We start from the raw sequence: 21,076 nt of genomic DNA on the forward strand, positions 1-21,076 counted from the left end.
TCCTTAATTTGGAATGGTAAATGTCCCATATTACATTTTAGTAAGTTGCATAGGCCGATTGACAAAGTTGGGCTAGGCCTACCCAAGAATTTGTTTTATTATTATGCATTCTGTCTCAGACATTTGGCTCATTGGTCACTTCCACCTGAGAGAGCCCCTTCCATATGGCTGAACCCAATTGTATGTATTAATAAGTCCCCTTTCTGCTGGACAGAGTGGATTGTGAGGGGGGTTAATACACTCGGTGACCTATATGAGAGCGGAATGTTGAGATCCTTTGAAAATATGGTTCAAAATTTTGGGATTCCCACATCTCAATTATTTTGGTATTTACAACTGTGCCACCTGCTTTGTACTATTTTTGTAGCGTACACCCCACTAAAGCGGCAGATCCTCTTAAAGTGGTGATTCCTGCTTTTGGAAAAGGACATGATGCATCAGTGTATTACTCCCTGCTAATTCGGAGTGTGGGGGATGGAGCTTCAACTTCTCTCAAGAAATTAAGGGAGAAAGATTCAAACTTGGTATTGGAGGAGGGAGTGTGGGCTAGGATTCTAAAAAACATTAAGTCTACATCTAGAGATGCAAGTGTGCGCCTTATGCAATTTAAAATTTTACATCGATTCTGTTGGACCCCCTCTAGATTGTATAGGCTTGGACTTAAAGACACACTGCTGGCGATTACAATCAGAAGATGGGGGACACAAACCATTTTTAAAGCCAAATTTTAATTCTCTCATTATTTACTCACCCTCATGCCAGATGACTTTCATCTGTTGGACACAAATTAAGATTTTTAGAAGACTTTCTCAGCTCTTTTGGTCAATACAATGTAAGTAAATGGGTGCCAACATTTTAAAGGTAAAAAAAAAAGGGAGTAAGACACCATAAAAGTAATCCATAAGACCATAAGATCAATATCTTCAGAAGCAATGTGATAGGTGTGGATGAGAACAGATCATTTTCACATTCTTCTTCTAATGTTTTTAGTGATTCACATTCTTCTCTGCATATTGCCCCCTGCTGGGTAAGGAGGAGAATTTTTAGCAAGAAATTACTTAAATATTGATCTGTTTCTCACCCACACCTATCATATCACTTCTGAAGATATGGATTTAACTACTGGAGTCATATAGATTACTTTTATGATTCCATTATTTGCTTTTTGGGGCATCAAAATGTTGGCACCCATTCACTTGCATTGTACTGACCTACAGAGTTGAAATATTCCTCTAAATATCATAGTTTGCATTCTGCAGAAGAAAAGAAGTCATACACATATGGAATGGCGTGAGGGTGAGAGAATTTTCACTTTTGGGTGAACTATTCCATTAAAGTGATAGCTCAGCCACAATTTAATATTCTGTCATTTCCCAACCCTCATTCCCCCCTTGCTCCAAACCTGTGTGACCTTCAATATTCTGTGGAACACAAAAGGTGTTAGACAGAATGTTAGGGACTGACATTCTCGGCCACCATTCACTTAAAAAATTTGAAAATTTGAAAAAAAAACATTTACTGAAAGTAAATGGTGACTCAGGCTAACATTCTGTCTAAAATATCCTTATTGTGTTGCATGGAAGAAAGTCATACGGGTTTAGAACAACATGATGGTGAATGATGACATAATTTCCATTAATAATTATTATTTTGTAATACATGTTAAATGTGTATTATGCAATGGAATAAAGGGGTGTTAACGTCCATTATGTCATTTGTGAAAGTAATGACTTACTCACTACTTGAGTACTATATTATTTGGATACTTTCTTACTCAAGTAATTATTCATGTTATTACTTTTACTTCTACTTGAGTAATTACTTTTTTAAATAATTGTACTTTTACTTGAGTACAGTTTTACTTGATCTACTGAGAAGTATTGAGCTTTTTTGTTATATTTTGAAATAAAGTCACAAGATACAAGTTATCATGGTTGCATTGCCAAGAAAGCATGTGAGCACTTACTTAATGATCTCGATATGTCCATTTTTGGCAGCTAAGTGGAGTGGGCTGATGCCATTAGGATCAGAGGGTTTTGGTTCTAACATAGCAGAACACATGTTACTGCTGAGGAGCAACTGCACCACCTGTGGAACACACACACATAAAATAGTCATTCATACACACTTACATATGTGAGTAGGTTCGTAATTTCAGCTGTTTTAAATTAATGTCCGAGAACAAAAGGCAAATTAATGAAAAAGAAGGAATGTAGTAGTTTTAACCATTAGTCTTCCTAACAAAGTAACTTTGGCTGTGTGTAATGTAACTTTGGTACATTTATGGTGTTAGATTGATATCTTTATACTGTATATGCATTTTTATTATATTTTTGTATGAATGATACCCACATTCACATATCATGGTATTTACATGGTACTCTGAGGTACTTCAAAGAATATTATGGTATATGGTATATGTTAGAAGAAAAAGAACATGGTATTACCACAATACCATGTCCAAGATTGTGTCAAATTGAAGGAAATTATAAAGGTTTTGACCTAAACTACTGTGCAGGAAAAGGTAGGATTTGATTAAATGTAGGCACTGCAGCTCTGGCCACAAAACCAAACCTGTAAATCACTCAGAATGCAACTATAAATTTCTGCAGAACCATAGGTTTAGAGTTACCTTAAATATAAAAAATGGTATAGATTAAGATTCTAAACATATGTAATATCCTAAAATTAACACACAAAAGTAATCAATTAATTTTAAGCCTACACACACACACATATATATATATATGTTATGAATTGTGGAAGTAGGAGAAGGCAGACGGGAGTGTGGATCCAAATGCAGGCTTTATTGAAACAAAAGAACAGAATAAACAAAACACAGGAACAAAAGAAAGTCCTCGATGGGAAAAAGGCAAACTAAATACAAGAGGAAACGGAGGGCGGAGAACGACAGGGTAACCTTGGACGGACAGATATAGGGGTTAACCATGAACGGGCTGACAGACAGGCAGGGAACACGAAGAGAGAGTCAAACAATACATAAGCGGAGACATGGAACATCACCGAACGACAACGGGAAGGGGAGAAAGCAGGGTTTAAATAAACAGACAAGGTAATGACAAAATAACAGACAGGTGCAGACAATAACACAGAGATCAGAGCTGGGAGCGTGATCCGGGAATTGTGGGAAGTGCAGTTTCACACACGGACAATTAGACTCAGGGCGGACAACAGGGAAAACGTGACATGGAACGGGATCGGTGACGGGTGAAAAGGAAAACACGGAGCGGACAACAAGGAAACGTGACATAAACGTGATTAGTGAAACAGAGAACATAGGGCAGACAACACAGGAATGTGACATAGTCCCCCTCAAAAGGACCGGATTCCAGACGGTCCTAAAAAGAATAGAAAAAATAAGCAAATGTTCAAGGAGAGAGGGGCTAGAAAAGGGGGAAAACAGACAGACCAAAGGGGCCACAAGGGACACAAAGACAGACTAAGGAGGCACAAGGGACACAAAGACAGACTAAGGAGGCACAAGGGACACAGAGACAGACCAAGGAGGCACAAGGGACAATTAGGCAATCCATGGGGGCAATTAGGCAGTCCACGGGGGCACAAGGGGCAGTTAGGCAGTCCACGGGGGCATACAGGGCAGACAGGAAGTCTGGGGGGCACAGAGGGCAAGAGGGTAGTCCAAGGGGTAGGGACAGGTTCAGGAGGCCTGGGAGGCGGCCACAAGACAGGGACAGGTCTAGGAGGCCTGGGAGGCGGCCACAAGACAGGGACGGGTCTAGGAGGTCTGGGAGGCGGCCACCGGACAGGGACGGGTCTAGGAGGTCTGGGAGGCGGCCACCGGACAGGGATAGGTCCAGGAGGCGGAGCTGAGAGGGCCTCTGGAAACGAAGCTGAGGGAGGCTCTGAAGGCTCAGGAGGCGGAGCTGAGGGGGGCTCTGGAGGCTCCGGAGGCGGAGCTGAGGAAGGCGGAGCCGAGGATGGCTCGGGAGGCCCAGGAGGCGGAGCCGAGAGAGACCCAGGAGGCGGAGCCAAGGGAGGCGGAACCATGGAAAGCTCTGGGGGCTCAGGAGGCGGAGTGGAGGGAGGCTCAGGAGGTGGAGCCGAGGGAGGCTCAAGAGACGGAGCCGAGGGAGGCACCGGAGGCCGGGCCGAGGCAGGCTCAGGAGGCGGAGCCGAGGAAGGCTCAGGAGGTGGAGCTGAGGAAGGCTCAAGCGGCGGAGCCGAGGAAGGTGGCGCCGTAGGAGGCTCTAGAGCAGGGGTCACCAACCTTTTTGATACTGAGAGCTACTTCATGGGTACTGAGTCATACGAAGGGCTACCAGTTTGATACACTCTTCTGAAATAACAAATTTGCTTAGTTTGCCTTATACATTATTAATAATGTGAAGACTCTGATCACGTTAATGATTTCTCACAATAATTACCAACAATGACAAGGTGGGAAACAGATATCAATATTCAGCACTTTATTTCTATTTATCTCAGTAATTGTTAAATTTTCAGATGATCACTTACATTACATTTCTTAGGAAAAATGTCCCATTTTCACTAGCCACTGACAAACCTTTTAAAAAAATCATGAACTATGTTGCACCATGTTCAAAAAGTTATCAATTATGTACATTGTAATGTCTGTAATGTAGTGAAAAAATATTTTTAAATAAATCTTGTCACATTTTGAACTAATGACCAAATCTGCTGTTTTTTTTAATAAAATAATAAGTTATATGTCATGAACACACATTTTAAATTGAACAATTCTTCAATATTTTAATTAAACTTTGCCATGGCACTGACATGTTGCCACTGACATCTGGTATAATTTTCTTTGTTAGTGGGAAGACTGGCATTGCATGCTGTTTACCATTGTATTGTAATCTGGTGTTTAACTTGACACTGCAACTGTGAGTAACTCATGTGCATCAGTGAAGCGTGTTCTGTGTTTGTTCTTGATGAAGTTCATGTCAGAAAATGCTGATTCACATAGATAGGTAGAACCAAACAGGCTGGCAACCTTCATAGCTGCTGTACACACACCACTGTACTTCTCTGTGTCAACAAGGCACCAAAAGTTTGGTGCAGCCTGGTAGGCTTTGAGGTGGAGGTCATTTTGCATTGTTATGATTTCAATCTCCACCTGTCCAGCATCCAAGTTGAACATTGTACTTAGTTGCTCAGCAAAGCTTGTTGTGTCCACATTCATGAAAGGATTGGAAATGAATGATACACATGGCTCAAGCTTCTCCGACTGAAAATGCCTTCTTCTTCTTGATCAGGAAATGCGTAGCTCTAAAAGAGGCTTCGATTGCTTTTTGTGACTTTTTCGCCGGCCTTGTGAAAAAAGCTTGTTGTTTACCCAAAGCTGTCTTTAGCTCAAGGGCTTTTTCTGCCCGTAGTGCGCTTCCCGGTGGGTAGTTATTGTAGTTTTTGTGATTCGGGTATAAAGTGTCTCTCCACATTGTGCCGCTTTGCCGTTGCCACAGTCGCTCCGCATATAAGACACACGCAGGTTTCTTTCAGCCGTAAAAAAGAATTCCGACTCCCATTCGTTGTGAAAGTGATACGTTTTCTTTTTTCTGCCATGTTTTTGGGGTAAGAAACTGTGTTCAGCGCCAATCTTCGCTGCGCCCGCTAGCTTACTCTCCACGAGCACTGTATTGTCACACGCACAATACTGACCTTCGAACTGGAGTACGTCAGAGTTCACCTAAACTTATCTAAACTTCATGTATAAGAAACATTTTTAAGATATTGTCATTTTTTAAATCTATATAAATGCAAGTGTGATTAAAAAAAGAATAGCAACAGAATAAAATTCAATTTTATACGCAGCTGTGTTGTGCTATTTTTAGAACAGGCCTGCGGGCGACTCATGTGGTCTTTGGGGGCGACCTGGTGCCCGCGGGCACCGTGTTGGTGACCCCTGCTCTAGAGGCTGAGACCTGGAAGGTTCTGGAGGTGGAGCCGAGGGAGGCTCAGGGGACGGAGCCGAGGGAGGCCCTGGAAGCTGGGCCGTGGCAGGCCCAGGAGGCGGAGCCGAGGAAGGCTCAGAAGGTCGAGCCGAGGAAGTCTCAGGAGGCAGAGCCGAGGAAGGTGGCGCCATAGGAGGCTTTAGAGGCGGAGCTCTAGAAGGCTCTAGAGTCTCTGGGAGCAGAGCCGTAGGAGGCTCTGGGGGCGGAGCCGAAGGAGGCTCGGGAGGCAGAGCCGTAGGAGGCTTGGGAGGCGGAGCCGAAGGAAGCTCTGGAGTCTCTAGGGGCAGAGCCGTAGGAGGCTCGGTAGGTGGAGCCGTGGAATGCTCTAGAGGAGGAGCCCTAGAAGGCTCTGGGGTCTCTGGGAGCAGAGCCGTAGGAGGCTCTGGGGGCGGAGCCGAAGGAGGCTCGGGAGGCAGAGCCGTAGGAGGCTCGGGAGGTGGAGCCGTAGGACGCTCTAGAGGCAGAGCCCTAGAAGGTACTGGGGTCTCTGAGAGCAGAGCCGTAGGTGGCTCTGGAGACGGAGACGTAGGAGGCTCGGGGGCGGAGCCCTGGGCGGCTCGAGAGGCAGAGTCCTGGAAGGCTCGAGAGGCTGAGCCCTGGGTGGCTCAAGAGGCCTGGGAGGCGGAGCCCAGGAAGGCTTGAGAGGCTTGAGAGGCGGAGCCCTGGAAGGCTCGAGAGGCTTGAGAGGCGGGGCCCTGGAAGGCTCGAGAGACTTGAGGGGCAGAGCCCTGAGAGGCTCGGGAGGAGGAGCCCTGGAAGACTCAAGAGACTGGAGAGGCGGAGTCCTAGGAGGCTCGGGAGGAGGAGCCCTGGAAGACTCAAGAGACTGGAGAGGTGGAGCCCTAGGAGGCTCGGGAGGAGGAGCCCTGGAAGACTCGAGAGACTTGAGAGGCGGAGCCCTAGGAGGCTCGAGAGACTTGAGAGACGGAGCCCTGGAAGGCTCGGGAGGAGGAGCCCTGGAAGACTCGAGAGACTTGAGAGGCGGAGCCCTGGGAGGCTCGAGAGGAGGAGCCCTGGAAGGCTCCAGAGACTTGAGAGGCGGAGCCCTGGAAGACTCGGGAGGAGGAGCCCTGGAAGACTCGAGAGACTTGAGAGGCAGAGCCCTGGGAGGCTCGAGAGGATGGTCATGGCTACTGGCGCTGGCTCTTGGACGGTCATGGCTACTGGCGCTGGCTCTTGGACGGTCATGGCTACAGGCGCTGGCTCAGGGACGGTCGAGGCTACAGGCGCTGGCTCAGGGACGGTCGAGGCTACAGGCGCTGGCTCACTGACATCGGGGGCTAAGGGCTCTGGCTGGTTGACCGTGGCTGACGAGGGCTCAGGCTCGCTGACCATGGCTGACAAGGGCTCAGGCTCGCAGACCGGAGCTGGCGTGGGCTCTGGCTCGCAGACCGAGGCTGGCGTGGGCTCTGGCTCGCAGACCGGGGCTGGCGTGGGCTCTGGCTTGCAGACCGGGGCTGGCGTGGGCTCTGGCTCGCAGACCGGGACAGGCGTGGACCGGGAGGCGGAAGCCCGTCTTCTCTTCCTCCTCCGGGCAGACGAAGTGGACCGTGCAGGCTCAAGGGAATCGACTGGCGTGGGGGTTTGTTCGCTGACTGGTGGGGCAGGCGTGATGGGAAGAGCTATGGGCGTGTGGAAGGTCGCCACCGCGGGGGGTGAGGTAGGGTCCTCCTCTGCCACGGCCACAGTGAGTGGTTAGCTGCTGACCAACAGAGTCTCTTCCACAATCTCCTGCAACGTCCAGCCGTGCGTCGCTGGTGGCAACCGCTCCCTCAGTGACGCGTCCAAATTGCCCCTGAAGAAAACCACCAGGACAGACTCCGGGAAGTCCGAAATGTGAGCCAGCTCCAGGAAGTCCCGGATGTGGTCTTCAACTGGTCGATCCCCTTGCTTTAGACCAAGCAGCTGGTAGTTGGCCTGCTGGACCGCTGGATCCATTGTTTTTGGTCGTTCGTTCTGTTATGAATTGTGGAAGTAGGAGAAGGCAGACGGGAGTGTGGATCCAAATGTGGGCTTTATTGAAACAAAAGAACAGAATAAACAAAACACAGGAACAAAAGAAAGTCCTCGATGGGAAAAAGGCAAACTAAATACCAGAGGAAACGGAGGGCGGAGAACGACAGGGTAACCTTGGACGGACAGATAATGGGGTAACCATGAACGGGCTGACAGACAGGCAGGGAACACGAAGAGAGAGTCAAACAATACATAAGCGGGGACATGGAACATCAACGAACGACAACGGGAAGGGGAGAAAGCGGGGTTTAAAAAAACAGACAAGGTAATGACAAAATAACAGACAGGTGCGGACAATAACACAGTGATCATTGTGGGAAGTGCAGTTTCACACACGGACAGTGAAACTCAGGGCGGACAACAGGGAAAACGTGACATGGAATGGGATCGGTGACGGGTGAAACGGAAAACACGGAGCGGACAACAAGGAAACGTGACATAAACGTGATTAGTGAAACAGAGAACATAGGGCAGACAACACAGGAACGTGACAATATATATATATAATAAATTAGCTTGGCTTGAGCCATGGGTCGTAAGTGATTTTATCACACTAAAATCATGTACAACAGAGATTTTATCACCCCAAAAAATCATGTTAACATGTTTAATATTTACGTCTTGTGGCTATACTTTTGAAACAATGCATATTTCAATGATAATTGACTGGCTCTATTCACTTCAATTGTAAGCGAATTACAGTAACCATGATTTAACCATAATCATGCTACAAATGTTAATGATTTAGCTTAACTTGTTTTTAAACTGGAACATTACTTTAAGCTCATTTGGAAGCAGAGGAAACCAGAGTGTGAGTGCATATGGGAACTTCCAGTATTGTGTGAAGAGGTGTAGATTCCCACAAACCCACAGGAGAGCATCACCTCACATCCATCTATCTTAAACACCCGCATACACACAGACAGACAAACACAGACACAGCGTAACTGACCGTGACACGTCCAAATTCACAGGCCAAGTCTAGAGGGGTTTTCCAAGCATTGTCTCTGAGGCATGGGTTTGACTGATGTTGGAGCAGCATCTCACTCTACAAACAGACATACAGTACAGTAGATTGAGTCTAAGTGTGTGTGTACAGTATGGATGCACATGCATCTAAGTCTGATTGTTTTGTGTACTCACTCCTTCATAATGGCCGTGTTGTGACGAGAGGTGTAAAGGGATCTTTCCCTCATCTGATTGGCTGTTGACTGATGATCCCGACTTAAGCAGCATTTTCATTGGCTCACACTTGCCCTGCCAAGCAGCATAGTGTAATGGCCGCATCCCTAGAAAAGACAGGTGGAAAAAACGAATCAAAAAGAAGAAAAGTTTGAGAAATATAGTCCAAGGTGTAGAGCAGAGACAATTTCATGGTTGTTGCATTTAGTTTCAAAACATACTTTGTCACGCAATGCAATGTGTACGCATTGCATTCTCAGTGTTGCGACAAGGGGGCTAGCAGGAAACAGTGTAAACTTCATGAAAACTTCAAAATGTTCATAGTGAAGGAACAGGATCTGTTAGTGCATATGCATGTGTAAATGGGACTGTGTGTGCTTGCACCTTTCAGGTCTTTGATGTCAACAACGGCTTGCGACTCCAGCAACAGTGTGATGAGCTCAACGTTTCCATTAAGAGCAGCATGATGCAGGGCAGATAACCTATAAAACACAACAACCAAACAAAAAATGTGTTAATTATTTCTAAGGCAGTGGATGTGACAGGTATTATAATTCTGCAGAAATTCTCAGGCTATTAATTTCTAAATATCTTATTCATAATAGCCTATACACACACACACACACACACACACACACACACACACACACACACACACACACACACACACACACACACACACACACACACACACTCATTTCAAATCAGATGACTGCAACACTCCAAAATAGTTGGGAATCTCAAATGTTTAACCACTCACGATTTCTTCTAATAAAACTTATTAAGCATTTGGGCACTGAAGACACAAGTTTGTAAAGTTTAACAAGCAGAATTTTCCCCCATTCATCCATTGTGCAGGTCTTCATCTGCACAATTGTACGGGGCCTTCAATGCCATATTGTGTGCTTCAAAATGTGCCACATTCTCAACTGTAGACAGGCAAATCTAGCACCTGCACTCTCTGCTTATGGAGCCATGCACTTGTAGTATGTGGTTGTCCTGCTATAAAATGCAGGGATGTCCCTGGAAACAATGGTACTAGATGGCAGCGTATGTTGCTCTAAAGTGTGTTTATATATTTCTGCATTTATGGTGCCCATAAAGTTACCCATGCCATGGGTATTGACACACCCCCATACCAGGACAGACACTGGCTTTTGGAACTGATACGACAGCTTGAAAGGTCCTTTTCTTCTTTGGCTCGGAAAACACAATAGCCGTTTTTTTTTTCTTTCCAAAAACGATTTAAAATGTGGACTCGTCAGATCACAAAAACACAATTCCACTGTTCTACTTTCCATCTCGGATGAGACCGAGCCCAGAGAAGACGGTGTCGCTTCTGGACAGTGTTGATGTAGGGCTTCTGCTTTTCATAGTAAAGCCTTAACTTGCATCTGTTGATACAGCGGCGAATGGTGTTGACTGACAAAAGTTTAACAAAGTATTCCAGAGCCCATGTCATGATATCCATTACAGACAAATTACATTTTTTAAGACTGTGACATCTGTGGGATTGACGATTATGCAAATTCAGAAGAGGTTTTCCAAGCAGGACAACGTCAAACCACATACTGCCCTGGATACAAGTGCATGGCTGTGTAAGCAGAGAAAGCGGGTGCTAGATTGGCCTGACTGCAGTCCTGACCTGTCTCCAATTGAGAATGTTTGGCACATTTTGAATATGACAATGAAGGCCCCCTACAATTGCACAGTTGAACACCTGCATTATGGATGAATGGGGGAAAGTTCTGCTTGCTAAACGTAATAATCTTGTGTCTTCAGTGCCCAAATGCTTCATAAGTGTAATTTAAATGGATGGTGATTTTACAGAGTGGTAAACACTAGACTGTCCCAACATTTTGGAGCATGTTGCAATTATCTGATTTGAAATGAGTGTCTTTTAAAAAAATATCTATTCAATTCACAAGGTAAAACATCAAATAATGTGTTGTTCCCTTTACAAAAAGCTTCACTATGTTACTGCGCTGCTAAGCGCTACGGGGAACAACCCTAGTTGTGACCGAGCTGAATAATGTGTGCAACACGTCAATGAACATTGACCAGAATTTATAGCCTCGGCTGATGTAATCATTAGATGCACCTGCGGCCAGGCTATAAATGGATACGTCACCAGGTGTCGTCAGAAACTCTTTTTTCAGAGCGATTCTGTTTTACAAACCCTGTCAAAACTTTCTTTCCTCTGTTAGGAGTTAGAATTGGTTAGACAGTGCGCAGTGAATATTTTCCTCTTTTCTCTTCTGTTTAGAAAATATAATATATATATGCATAGGGCAAGACTGAAAGCCGCAAACACTGCATACGTTTTTGCTGTTTGTTTGGGGGTAAGAGCACGCTGCTCTCGTGTTGCAGCAGGGTGGGTGTGAGCACTACGATTTGCTTTAACAGGCAAAGTGCTTCGTGCTCCCCTCGCTTGCTTCCGGGAGTCAGCACTCACGAAAAAAAAAAAAAAAAAGATTGTTCCTGGGGCTCTTGCATGGATTTGGCTGAGGAGCAAGAGACTCCTCAAACCCAGCTGGTCCTTCACAAGATCTCGAAGCGCGTTCCGACGCTTCTTCGGATCATGAGGAGGATCGCGATTCTCTTCCCGCCTCCGAGCTTTCCGTCCGCGATAAAAAAATCTACGGAGGAATTGCTCGATGTTGTTACTCGTGCGGTTGCCAGATTGGACTGGCCATGCGAAAAAGAGACCCCCAAACGCTCCAAATTAGGGGATAGATTTTATCTTCCAGAACGCCTCATGGGTCCCTTCCCTTCTTTGATAACCTCCATGAAGAGCTTTTTCGCTCATGGAGAACCCCTAAAAAATGTTAAAAAAAAATAATATATATATTTTCTTCCCGTGTTCACATACCCTCAACGTCATTATATTCAACTATCGTGGGTGCTGAGGCACGGGGGTATTCAGTGAAGCCGCCGGTCGAAGAGACGCTTGCGAGCTATCTCTCGCCGGGCTCGGCATAATCACTTAAGAAGCCCTCTCTCCCCTCAAAGCCTTGTAGGACAACCTCCACTTTAGTGGGAAGGGCTTATCAAGCAGCAGGTCAGGCTGGTGCTGCTCTGCACACTATGCTGTTTTACAGGCGTACCAGGCTGACCTCCTGGACGACCTGAGTGTGGGTTCTGAGCTTGACGAACAAGCCTCAGACCCGCCTCGGTCCTGACTGAAGGGAGGCTCAAAAGCAAAGCATGGCGAGTCGTGCTCCTCCTCCCAGGGATTGGGGACAGTCTCGCCGCCCTCGCCAGCCCCCGAAGCAAGACCTCAGGACTATAAATTCTAGTAAGAGAAAACCCTGATTGTCTTGCGCCTAGATTAGGGGGTAGCTCCCCTCGGGACGGGGCCCATGCTTCACTTCACCCCTCCCGGTACCCCCTTCGAAGTCCCTCCATTCCCGCCACCTCTTGGTGTATCAGGTTGCAGAGGCTTCCGTCAAAATTGGGTGTTTTCGCTGTTCCTGTATTTTATGCAGGACGCAAAACACTCGACAACCCCTCAACAGGACGTGTTAAAATATAATACCCATCTCAGAGATCCTGGCAGCATGGAAACTTCTGCCAGATATATTCTTTTCTGTGGGTCTTATAAGGGCGTCAGGATTTAATTCACTCGCCGCTTTTCCGTGTTTCAACGGCGTGTTCTCACTACCGTAAACCGGATTTCTTTTTATGTAAAAACAAAAAACTCAATCTCCTGGTTAAAGGGGCCATGGTATGTGTTCCCCTTCCAGAGAGAGAGTTAGGTTATTAAACTAAATACTTCCCGTTTCCCATGGAGGGTGAGGGGTGGCGTCTGGCTTAGATCTTAAAGCTTGAACTACCCGTGGGTGTCTCAAGCCCTACAACTCGTTTGGCTGGTCACCATCGATCTTATGATGCACTTCTATACTTCATTTAGAAGTTCTGCCACAACATGGAAAGTTCCTGAGGTTCGCTTCCGGGGGCGAAGTCTTCCAGGGTCAGGTTCTTTCACTCAGCCTAGCCCTTTTTACCCACACAATCACAATGCATGATGTAGCGCTGGCACCTTGCGACTCCGGGGCATCTGCATTCTGAATTATGTAGACGACTGGCTGATCCTAGCGCAGTTCGAGGAACTGGCAGTTCAGCACAGGGACATCGTCTTAGCTCATCTGTTTCTCTGGGGTTGAGGCTCAGCGCCAACAAAAGTGTCCTCTCTCCCACTCAGAACACTGTCTATCGGGGCATCATATGGAGTTCAATCACAGTGTGGGCACAACTGTCTCCCACTAGGATTGAGTCCATTCAGATCACACTGAGCAAAGTCAGGCTAGGTCAAGGTTGCACTGTTATCAGTATCAACGATTTCCAGGTCTCAGGGCGACAGCTCGGTTGTCACAGTCACTGTCTCGGGTTGATGGCTGTATTTCTGGCCCTGAAATACCTCCTCCTGAGGCTGCCATGTCTTGGTGCGGGTGGACAATACAGCGGTAGCCTCTTACATAAATCATCAAGGAGACCCACATTCTTGTCAGCTGTATTTCTGACACGTCAGGTTCTCCTTAGGGCCCAGGGCAAGCTCCTGTCACTCAGGTCAGTTATATCCCTGGATGCCCGTATATGGGAGCAGATTTACGGTCCAGACAGAAAATACCAACGGGGGAGTTAAGAACTCCACCCTAAGGTAGTAGTTGCCCAGAGTTCGCCAGCAAGGGTTTTTGCCTCTTACTGATAGCACCGTGCTGACAGAACAGGGCTTGGTTCTCGGAGCTAATCTCTTCCCTTGACGGCTCGCCTTGGGCGATTCCGAACAGGAAGGATCTTCTATCTCAGGCACAGGGCAATATTTCATATTTTCACATCTTTCATGTTTGGCCCCTAAGGGTACCAACTGAGGGACACAGGGCTCTCTCCTGAGGTTATAGAGACCTTTTTAGAAGCCGGGCTTTTTCCACTTGGAACAAGTTTGGGTGAGATCTTAGGGCAGAAGAGGACCTCTTCACCTCTATGAATAGCGCAATTTCTCCTCTACTTCTCCCTGAAATCACCCAGCCCCCTTGGGTCTGGACATTCGCCTTGGGCGACCCAGAATGCATCTGTATGCGTTTCTTTCCCCGGTTTCTCTGCTCCCGGGAGTCTTGGCAATGTTCACCAGCAAGGGTCTTGCCTCCTATTAATGGCGCTGCCCTGGCCGAACAGGATATGTTTCTCGGAGTTAATTCCTCTCCTCGACGGCTCGCCTTGGGCGATTCTCATCCTTGGCCCGAATTGTGAAACCTTTCATGTCTGGCCCCTAAGGGTACCAAATGAGGTTCACAGGGTTTTCTCTTGAGGTTATCGAGACCATTTCAAGTGCTAGGGCTCCCTCCACTTGGAACTGATCTGGGTAGATTTTACAGGGCAGAAGAGGACCTCTTCGCTTCTGTTGACAGCGCAATGTCTCCTTACTTCTCCCTGAGTCGCCCAGTAACCCCCCACCTTCGGGAGGTGCTGATCATAGTAACGCATTCATATCACATATGCACCTGCATGCATTTCCTTCTACTGGTCCTCAGGCTGGTCCTCTCCGCTCACATTCATCAGTTTTTATGACAAGTTTGTGTTGTGATAGGGTTCTCTTCGCACACATTCATCGAACTTTATGGGTTAGATGCTTTGCTACTCCGGGCTCTTATGCCCTTGAGTTGACATCTCAGCCCATGCCTAAAAAAGTTTGTGATGCGGCAGGCTGGTCCTCTCCGCACACATTCATCAAAATGTAACGGTTTAGATGTTTATGCTACTCCGGGCTCTTATGCCCTTGAGTCGACATCTCAAGCTCATGTCTGAGACCTCTCGCGTTTTTGTGAGTACACTGCACAACTGTAGGGGTCCGGACAGCCCCAAGTGCGGCGGCGTGGGTATTGCGTTCCCCGTAGCGCTTAGCAGCGCAACATCATAGTGAAGCTTTTTGTAAAGGGAACGTCTCGGGTTACATGTGTAACCCTTGTTCCCTGAAAAAAGCGGAACGAGATGCTGCACTGCTTTGCCGCACTGGGACGTCCCAGGACTGCTCTTCAAAAAGAAGTATCTGACAACACCTGGTGACGTATCCATTTATAGCCTGGTCGCAGGTGCATCTAATGATTACATCAGCCGAGGCTATAAATTCTGGTCAATGTTCATTGACATGTTGCACACATTATTCAGCTCGGTCACAACTAGGGTTGTTCCCCGTAGCGCTTATCAGCGCAGCATCTCGTTACGCTTTTTTCAGGGAACAAGGGTTACACATGTAACCCGAGACGTTATGGTGCATTTAATATAGCACAGGTTCACTCTTTTTTGTTTGTATTACCATTTTACATATACTGTCCAATCTTTTCAGAATTGGGCTTGTATTTCTTCACAATAATAACCCTAAAAAATTATATATTGTTGCTTAGTTCCAGCCCCAGTGCTTAAAGCCTTATTTGTACCTTTTTAGAAAGTCCCTATTTGGACCTCATTTCAGCTCAACTCTGCCTCTTCATTCCGATCCCTAACTGTCTAAATGAGCAGGAGGCTATGACCTACTTCCATGAGTAAGAGCTTTTTCTCTGTCAGAGCCCTAAACTACATGCACATGCACATGCACACGCACACACACACACACACACACACACACACACACACACACACACACACACACACACACACACACACACACATCTCTCTCTCTCTCTCTCTCTCTCTCTCTCTCTCTCTCTCTCTCTCTCTCTCTCTCACTCTATTGCTCCACACTCATTCTCTGGTACACTGCAGCATTCTAACAACTACACACGTATGCCTTAGCAGTATATTTGGTGACACTATATCAAAACATATTATATTCTTAACTAGAAATCAACATTATAACTGACTGGCCAGTATATCTTTTAATTCTGGGTGTATGTGCTTATAAATTCTATTGCTTAATGTATATATTGTATAAATGTACTAAATAGACATGAAAGCATCATTTAAATGTATCTATTTCTTAGCAGTGATGACTGAAGAGGTGGGCATACTGTAAATTTATTCAAACCTATATATTAAGAATGTATTAACTATTGCATAAAATGTGTAAGAAACATTAATTTAGCATAACAAATATTTGTATGTTCTTTTATCATATTCCTATATGTTAAAATATAAAATAAAAAATTATAATATTGCATATTTCACATATTTCTGAGTTTCTGTAAATATTGTCTAAACTAACTGTTAATTACATCATGTAAATATCAGCATCATATCAGATATCACCCACCCTGCTTTCTAGATATATATGTTTGTCTAGTCCATTGAAAACCCCATAACACTTGACCACTACTAATAATAATGATAACTGGATTGATTCACATCATAAGTGAGTATGTGTTATCAGTATATTATATGAAACTCACCCGTCTGTGTCCTGGAAGTTCACATTCACCTTCTTAGCAGCCCCCAGGAGCTCTGCAAGAGAAAATAAAAGATTGTAATTCAACAATGAGTAATAAATAGGGCTGTAAATTGATGTTATCAAATTAATTACACAAGTCGTTGAATTAATCTAATGAATCACAATTAATCGCATTTATAAATATTTGCTGAGAAAGCATCTCAAATAAAAATAATTCAATATATAATGATGAAATATTTATAAATAGTTATATTTATTCACAGTAATTTATAAATATACAGTATATATTTTAAAAATTATAATTCAGATCATTTAAATGCATTAAATTATTGTGGTAGATGTTTCAAGTATTGATAAGACAATACAAAAAGTAGATTAAAAAGTGGCTTTAGAAGGCATTATATTCTATATTCTATAGTCTACTGTATCATTGTGTCATAAACACAACGTTTTAGGTCACTCTTTTGAATTAAATGTAGTTTGAAACACAGAGCAACACATCTCAAGATCCCTGCAGACCAGAATATTACAGAGACTTGTGTGTGGGCTCTATTGACCTGGGCCACTAGAGTGATATGGGCCAGCAGATATTAAAATTCACTTGTCCCTATATACAGTATATATATATATATATATATATATATATATATAGTTTTTTATTATTATTCTTTTATTTCCCCAATATACACCTCCTTATTCAATTCAGGGTTGGGCAAAATTCTGAATTTAAGAATGAACTCCCATTTAATTGGAATCTGACTTAAAATGGCCACACCCCAAGTTGATGTTGAAATGGAATTTGAATGGGAATAACAGGAAAAGGAATTTATTGAATTTAAATTTAAAACAAATTCAACACTGGTAATGGCATTATGGAAAACATTCTCTGAAAAAAGTTCATCCACCCAAGGCAACAAAATGAAAGTTCATTTCTGAAATATAAAGAAATATTTACATTTTAAATATTCATTTAAATATGTTTAAATATAATGACATTTAAGTATTGATTATTTATTATCTAGAAAATACACCATATGCTGTGCGTATGATTACATATTTATGGGTCAAATAAAAAAACAAATATTAAAAACAATTACACTTATATTACTGTATATGATTATTTTGAATTTCATATGTTCACTCACTACCTTGAAGGAATATTCAAGGTTCAATGCAAGTTGACAGCATTTGTGGTATAATGTTGATTACCATAAAATGTTGATTTGTCCCTCCTTTTCTTGAAAATTTATTTTTTCAGATTACAGATATACAGTGAGGCACTTACAATGAAAGTGAATGTGGCCAATTTTTGAGGGTTTAAAAGCAGAAATATTTATTTTTATTATTTTTATTTAACTTTATTAAAAGCAATTATATCAATTCTTCTGTTAAAACTTCCATTGTTCAATTTTTTTTTAAATCTATTTGTGTGTTTGTGTGGTTTACGAGGATTTTATTTTAGGTTACAAACTGGTAATTATAGGTATAGGTAATAATGATATAAATGTGGTTTATGAGGATATTTCTAGTGTCCCCATAAAAACAATGTTTTTTTTTTAGAATCTTTATTTCATACCGTATAAAAATCATTATATCTATGGAGAATCCTGGAGAGCTGCACCAACGTGTGTGTGTGTGTGTGTGTGTGTGTGTGTGTGTGTGTGTGTGTGTGTGTGTGTGTGTGTGTGTGTGAGTATGTATTTATCACTTTGCGGGGACCAAATGACCCCATTAGGATAGTAAAACCCGAAATGTTTGACTTTGTTGGGACATTTGGTCGGTCCCCATGAGGAAAACAGCTTATAAATCATACTAAATTATGTTTTTTGAAACTGTAAAAATGGGGTAGGGTTAGGGGATAGAATATAAAATTTGTACAGTATAAAAACCATTATGTCTATGAAAAGTCCCCATAAAACATGGAAACCCAACTTGACCAAAGCCAGCAGGTAGGAGTTTTGCAACTCCTAGAAAAAGTTTTTAATAAGCCACCCAGGCACACAATAATATATTAAAATCCTAATCAAAAACATCACACTTCATTTTGTATATTATATTGTGGTTATACTAACATCTAAATGTCTATACCTTGATATATTAATCAACAGATGTATAAGCTCTCTCTCTCTCTGTGTGTGTGTGTGTGTGTGTGTGTGTGTGTGTGTGTGTGTGTGTGTGTGTGTGTGTGTGTGTGTGTGCGTGTGTGTGCGTGTGTGTGCTAAATAAAAGTGGTCCAGATGGAAGAATTCTCTGAGAGTGAGACAGACAAATAGAAAGAATGAGAGATGGGGGAAAAGAGACAGAGCGAGAGAGAGACATTTAGAATTCAGGAAAATTACACTTAATGGTGAAGTGAACAATGTGTTTGTGTGTGCAGTTCATTTGACCTTAATAATAAGTTTAATTTAGTAAACATGCTTTAGAAGCAATTTAATATGTGTAAATTATTATTCAGACTCGTATTCACATTCTAATCAATTATGCTTATGCCTCGGTGATGATTAATTACTCAATTAACTTGCCTAATCATCTTTATCTATTGAAACGGTAAATTAACAGATATGTAATTAATACACGTTTACTATACAACAATGAATTAACAATACAGACATAAAACCCAGTCATCATCAAACACACTAGGAAAAGACATAAAAAACACAAATGAGCATTTCCATGACGACTCCAGTGATGCTAATTAGAGATTGTGACAAAAATACCATGGCATTGTCTCTCTGGTAACTCTGGTGATGTTATCATGCTAAATAAGGAAGTTTATACATTGTGTATACATTCACAAACAAGTGCACAAACAGTAGCACACCATGAGGTGTTTTGGAACTCAAGTCATAATCCTTCCATGTGATAAATTATTCATACTATTATCACTGCAGCCTCAATGGTGCCTGTTGCTATGGAAACTTTGACCTTAACCATGACAATAACAATCAATGTTACCCAGTATCTGCTACACTCACACACAAAATCTCATGTGTTTGAAACATTGTTGAAAGGACTATTCCAGGCTCAATACAAGTTAAGTACAATCAACAGCATTTGTGACTCATCCCTCCTTTTCTTAAAAAAACAAAAACAAAACCTGGGTTTCAATGAGATCTCATAATATGGAAGTGAATGGGGACAATGAAAGTAAATGTGGACAATTATTAGAGGGTTTAAAGAGCAATATTATTATAAAAGAACATGCAATAATTCTTCTGATAAAAATTGTGTTTTATTTGAGCTGTTAATTTCAAAGGTTAGTAAGAAAAGGTAAGTGATTTCTTCACACTAAAAATTGGCCCAATCTGTAAACTATTCACTGTTTTAATAGTATAGGGATTTTTGTGAAATTGCTTACAAACCTTGTCTGTGTAAAATTATATCCAATTTTAAAACATAGTCATGATGACATAACAGCGTAAAACCCTAAATGACCGTTAAAAAATGTACAGCTCAATTAATACACCAGTTTTAACAGTGCTTTAATAAAATTATAAGCTTCAATTAATGCCTTTAAATAAACATTATGCCACAAATGCTGTCGACTGAGCTTAACTTGTATTGAACCCTGAAAATTCCTTTAAGTACAGTCTAACATAAGACTTCAAAAAAACATGTTTGATATTATATTGGCAAACAGTTTATGGAAGTGAAATCTAAATTAGAGTTTTGTGGTTCTTAGTTCATGTCTATTAGCTTTAAGGTAATGTACTGTATATGTGTTCTCGTTAATGTTGATAAAATTAACTTTTAGCAGATATAAACAAATTTGTTGTATTTCTCTTATAGGAAAAAATAACAGAAAGACTCATCTTGCACTACACAGATTTTTGTGCAATCAAATGGTCTCTAGAATAAAAATGTCATCTTCTATTTATACCATGAGACCTATACGCTCGTCAAGGAATTTCAAGGGTCTTCAATTTTGAGCTATTTTAAAATAAACCATATAATTACTTACATTACTATCTTACAATTGTACATATTTCAAGCAAAAAGCAATCCTCACAAATATCAATGATCTAACCTCTGCACTTTGTAGTTTCTCCCGAAATATTCTGCCTTTACAACTTAAACCTTAAATTCATGGAAGGAGCCAAACTAAAGCAAACAAAATACCCAAGATGAATGAAGCTAACAACTATACTACACACAGCGTATCAGTAGGTAAGGTGTACTTTTGAACAAAATCAGTGAGACAGGTTTCAAAGTTAGCTAGCTACTAAGATTGGAAACCATTTTACCCAGGACGTCCCGTACTTTGGCCCGAAATGAAGATCCATACCGAACACCGGTTGTCCCATATTTAAGCGGCAAAACAGATGGACAGCGAGACACAGGGAGGCACCCACCTCCCATATACAGTCAGATGGTGAAACGTCCCATGTCGAAGAAGTAGTGTCCCATATTGAAGTACTCAAAATGCTCAATAGTCCCGTTTTCGCATGGCCGAAAAGTTTGCTATCCTACAAGCTACAATTTCCTCAGCTGGCACGTGCAATTGTAAATAATGAACGTGACGTTTCACGTTATTTACAATTAT

General features: G+C 42.9%; 1 protein-coding gene across 3 annotated transcripts in view; it reads right to left on the reverse strand.

Annotated features, from left to right (window-relative positions):
- Window positions 1-21,076, reverse strand: part of LOC127652199 (caskin-1-like) — an 88,284-nt gene that overhangs the window by 38,621 nt on the left and 28,587 nt on the right. For all 3 annotated transcript variants that reach the window (XM_052138276.1, XM_052138275.1, XM_052138273.1), the window contains exons 2-6: window positions 16,535-16,586; window positions 9,537-9,634; window positions 9,114-9,259; window positions 8,923-9,018; window positions 1,967-2,088 (exon numbers count right to left, since the gene is read on the reverse strand). In XM_052138276.1, the coding sequence (XP_051994236.1) occupies window positions 1,967-2,088; window positions 8,923-9,018; window positions 9,114-9,259; window positions 9,537-9,634; window positions 16,535-16,586 (514 nt within the window). The remainder of the gene's footprint in view (window positions 1-1,966; window positions 2,089-8,922; window positions 9,019-9,113; window positions 9,260-9,536; window positions 9,635-16,534; window positions 16,587-21,076) is intronic.

The sequence above is a fragment of the Xyrauchen texanus genome, chromosome 11, assembly GCF_025860055.1.
Source record: "Xyrauchen texanus isolate HMW12.3.18 chromosome 11, RBS_HiC_50CHRs, whole genome shotgun sequence".
Lineage (NCBI taxonomy): Eukaryota > Metazoa > Chordata > Actinopteri > Cypriniformes > Catostomidae > Xyrauchen > Xyrauchen texanus.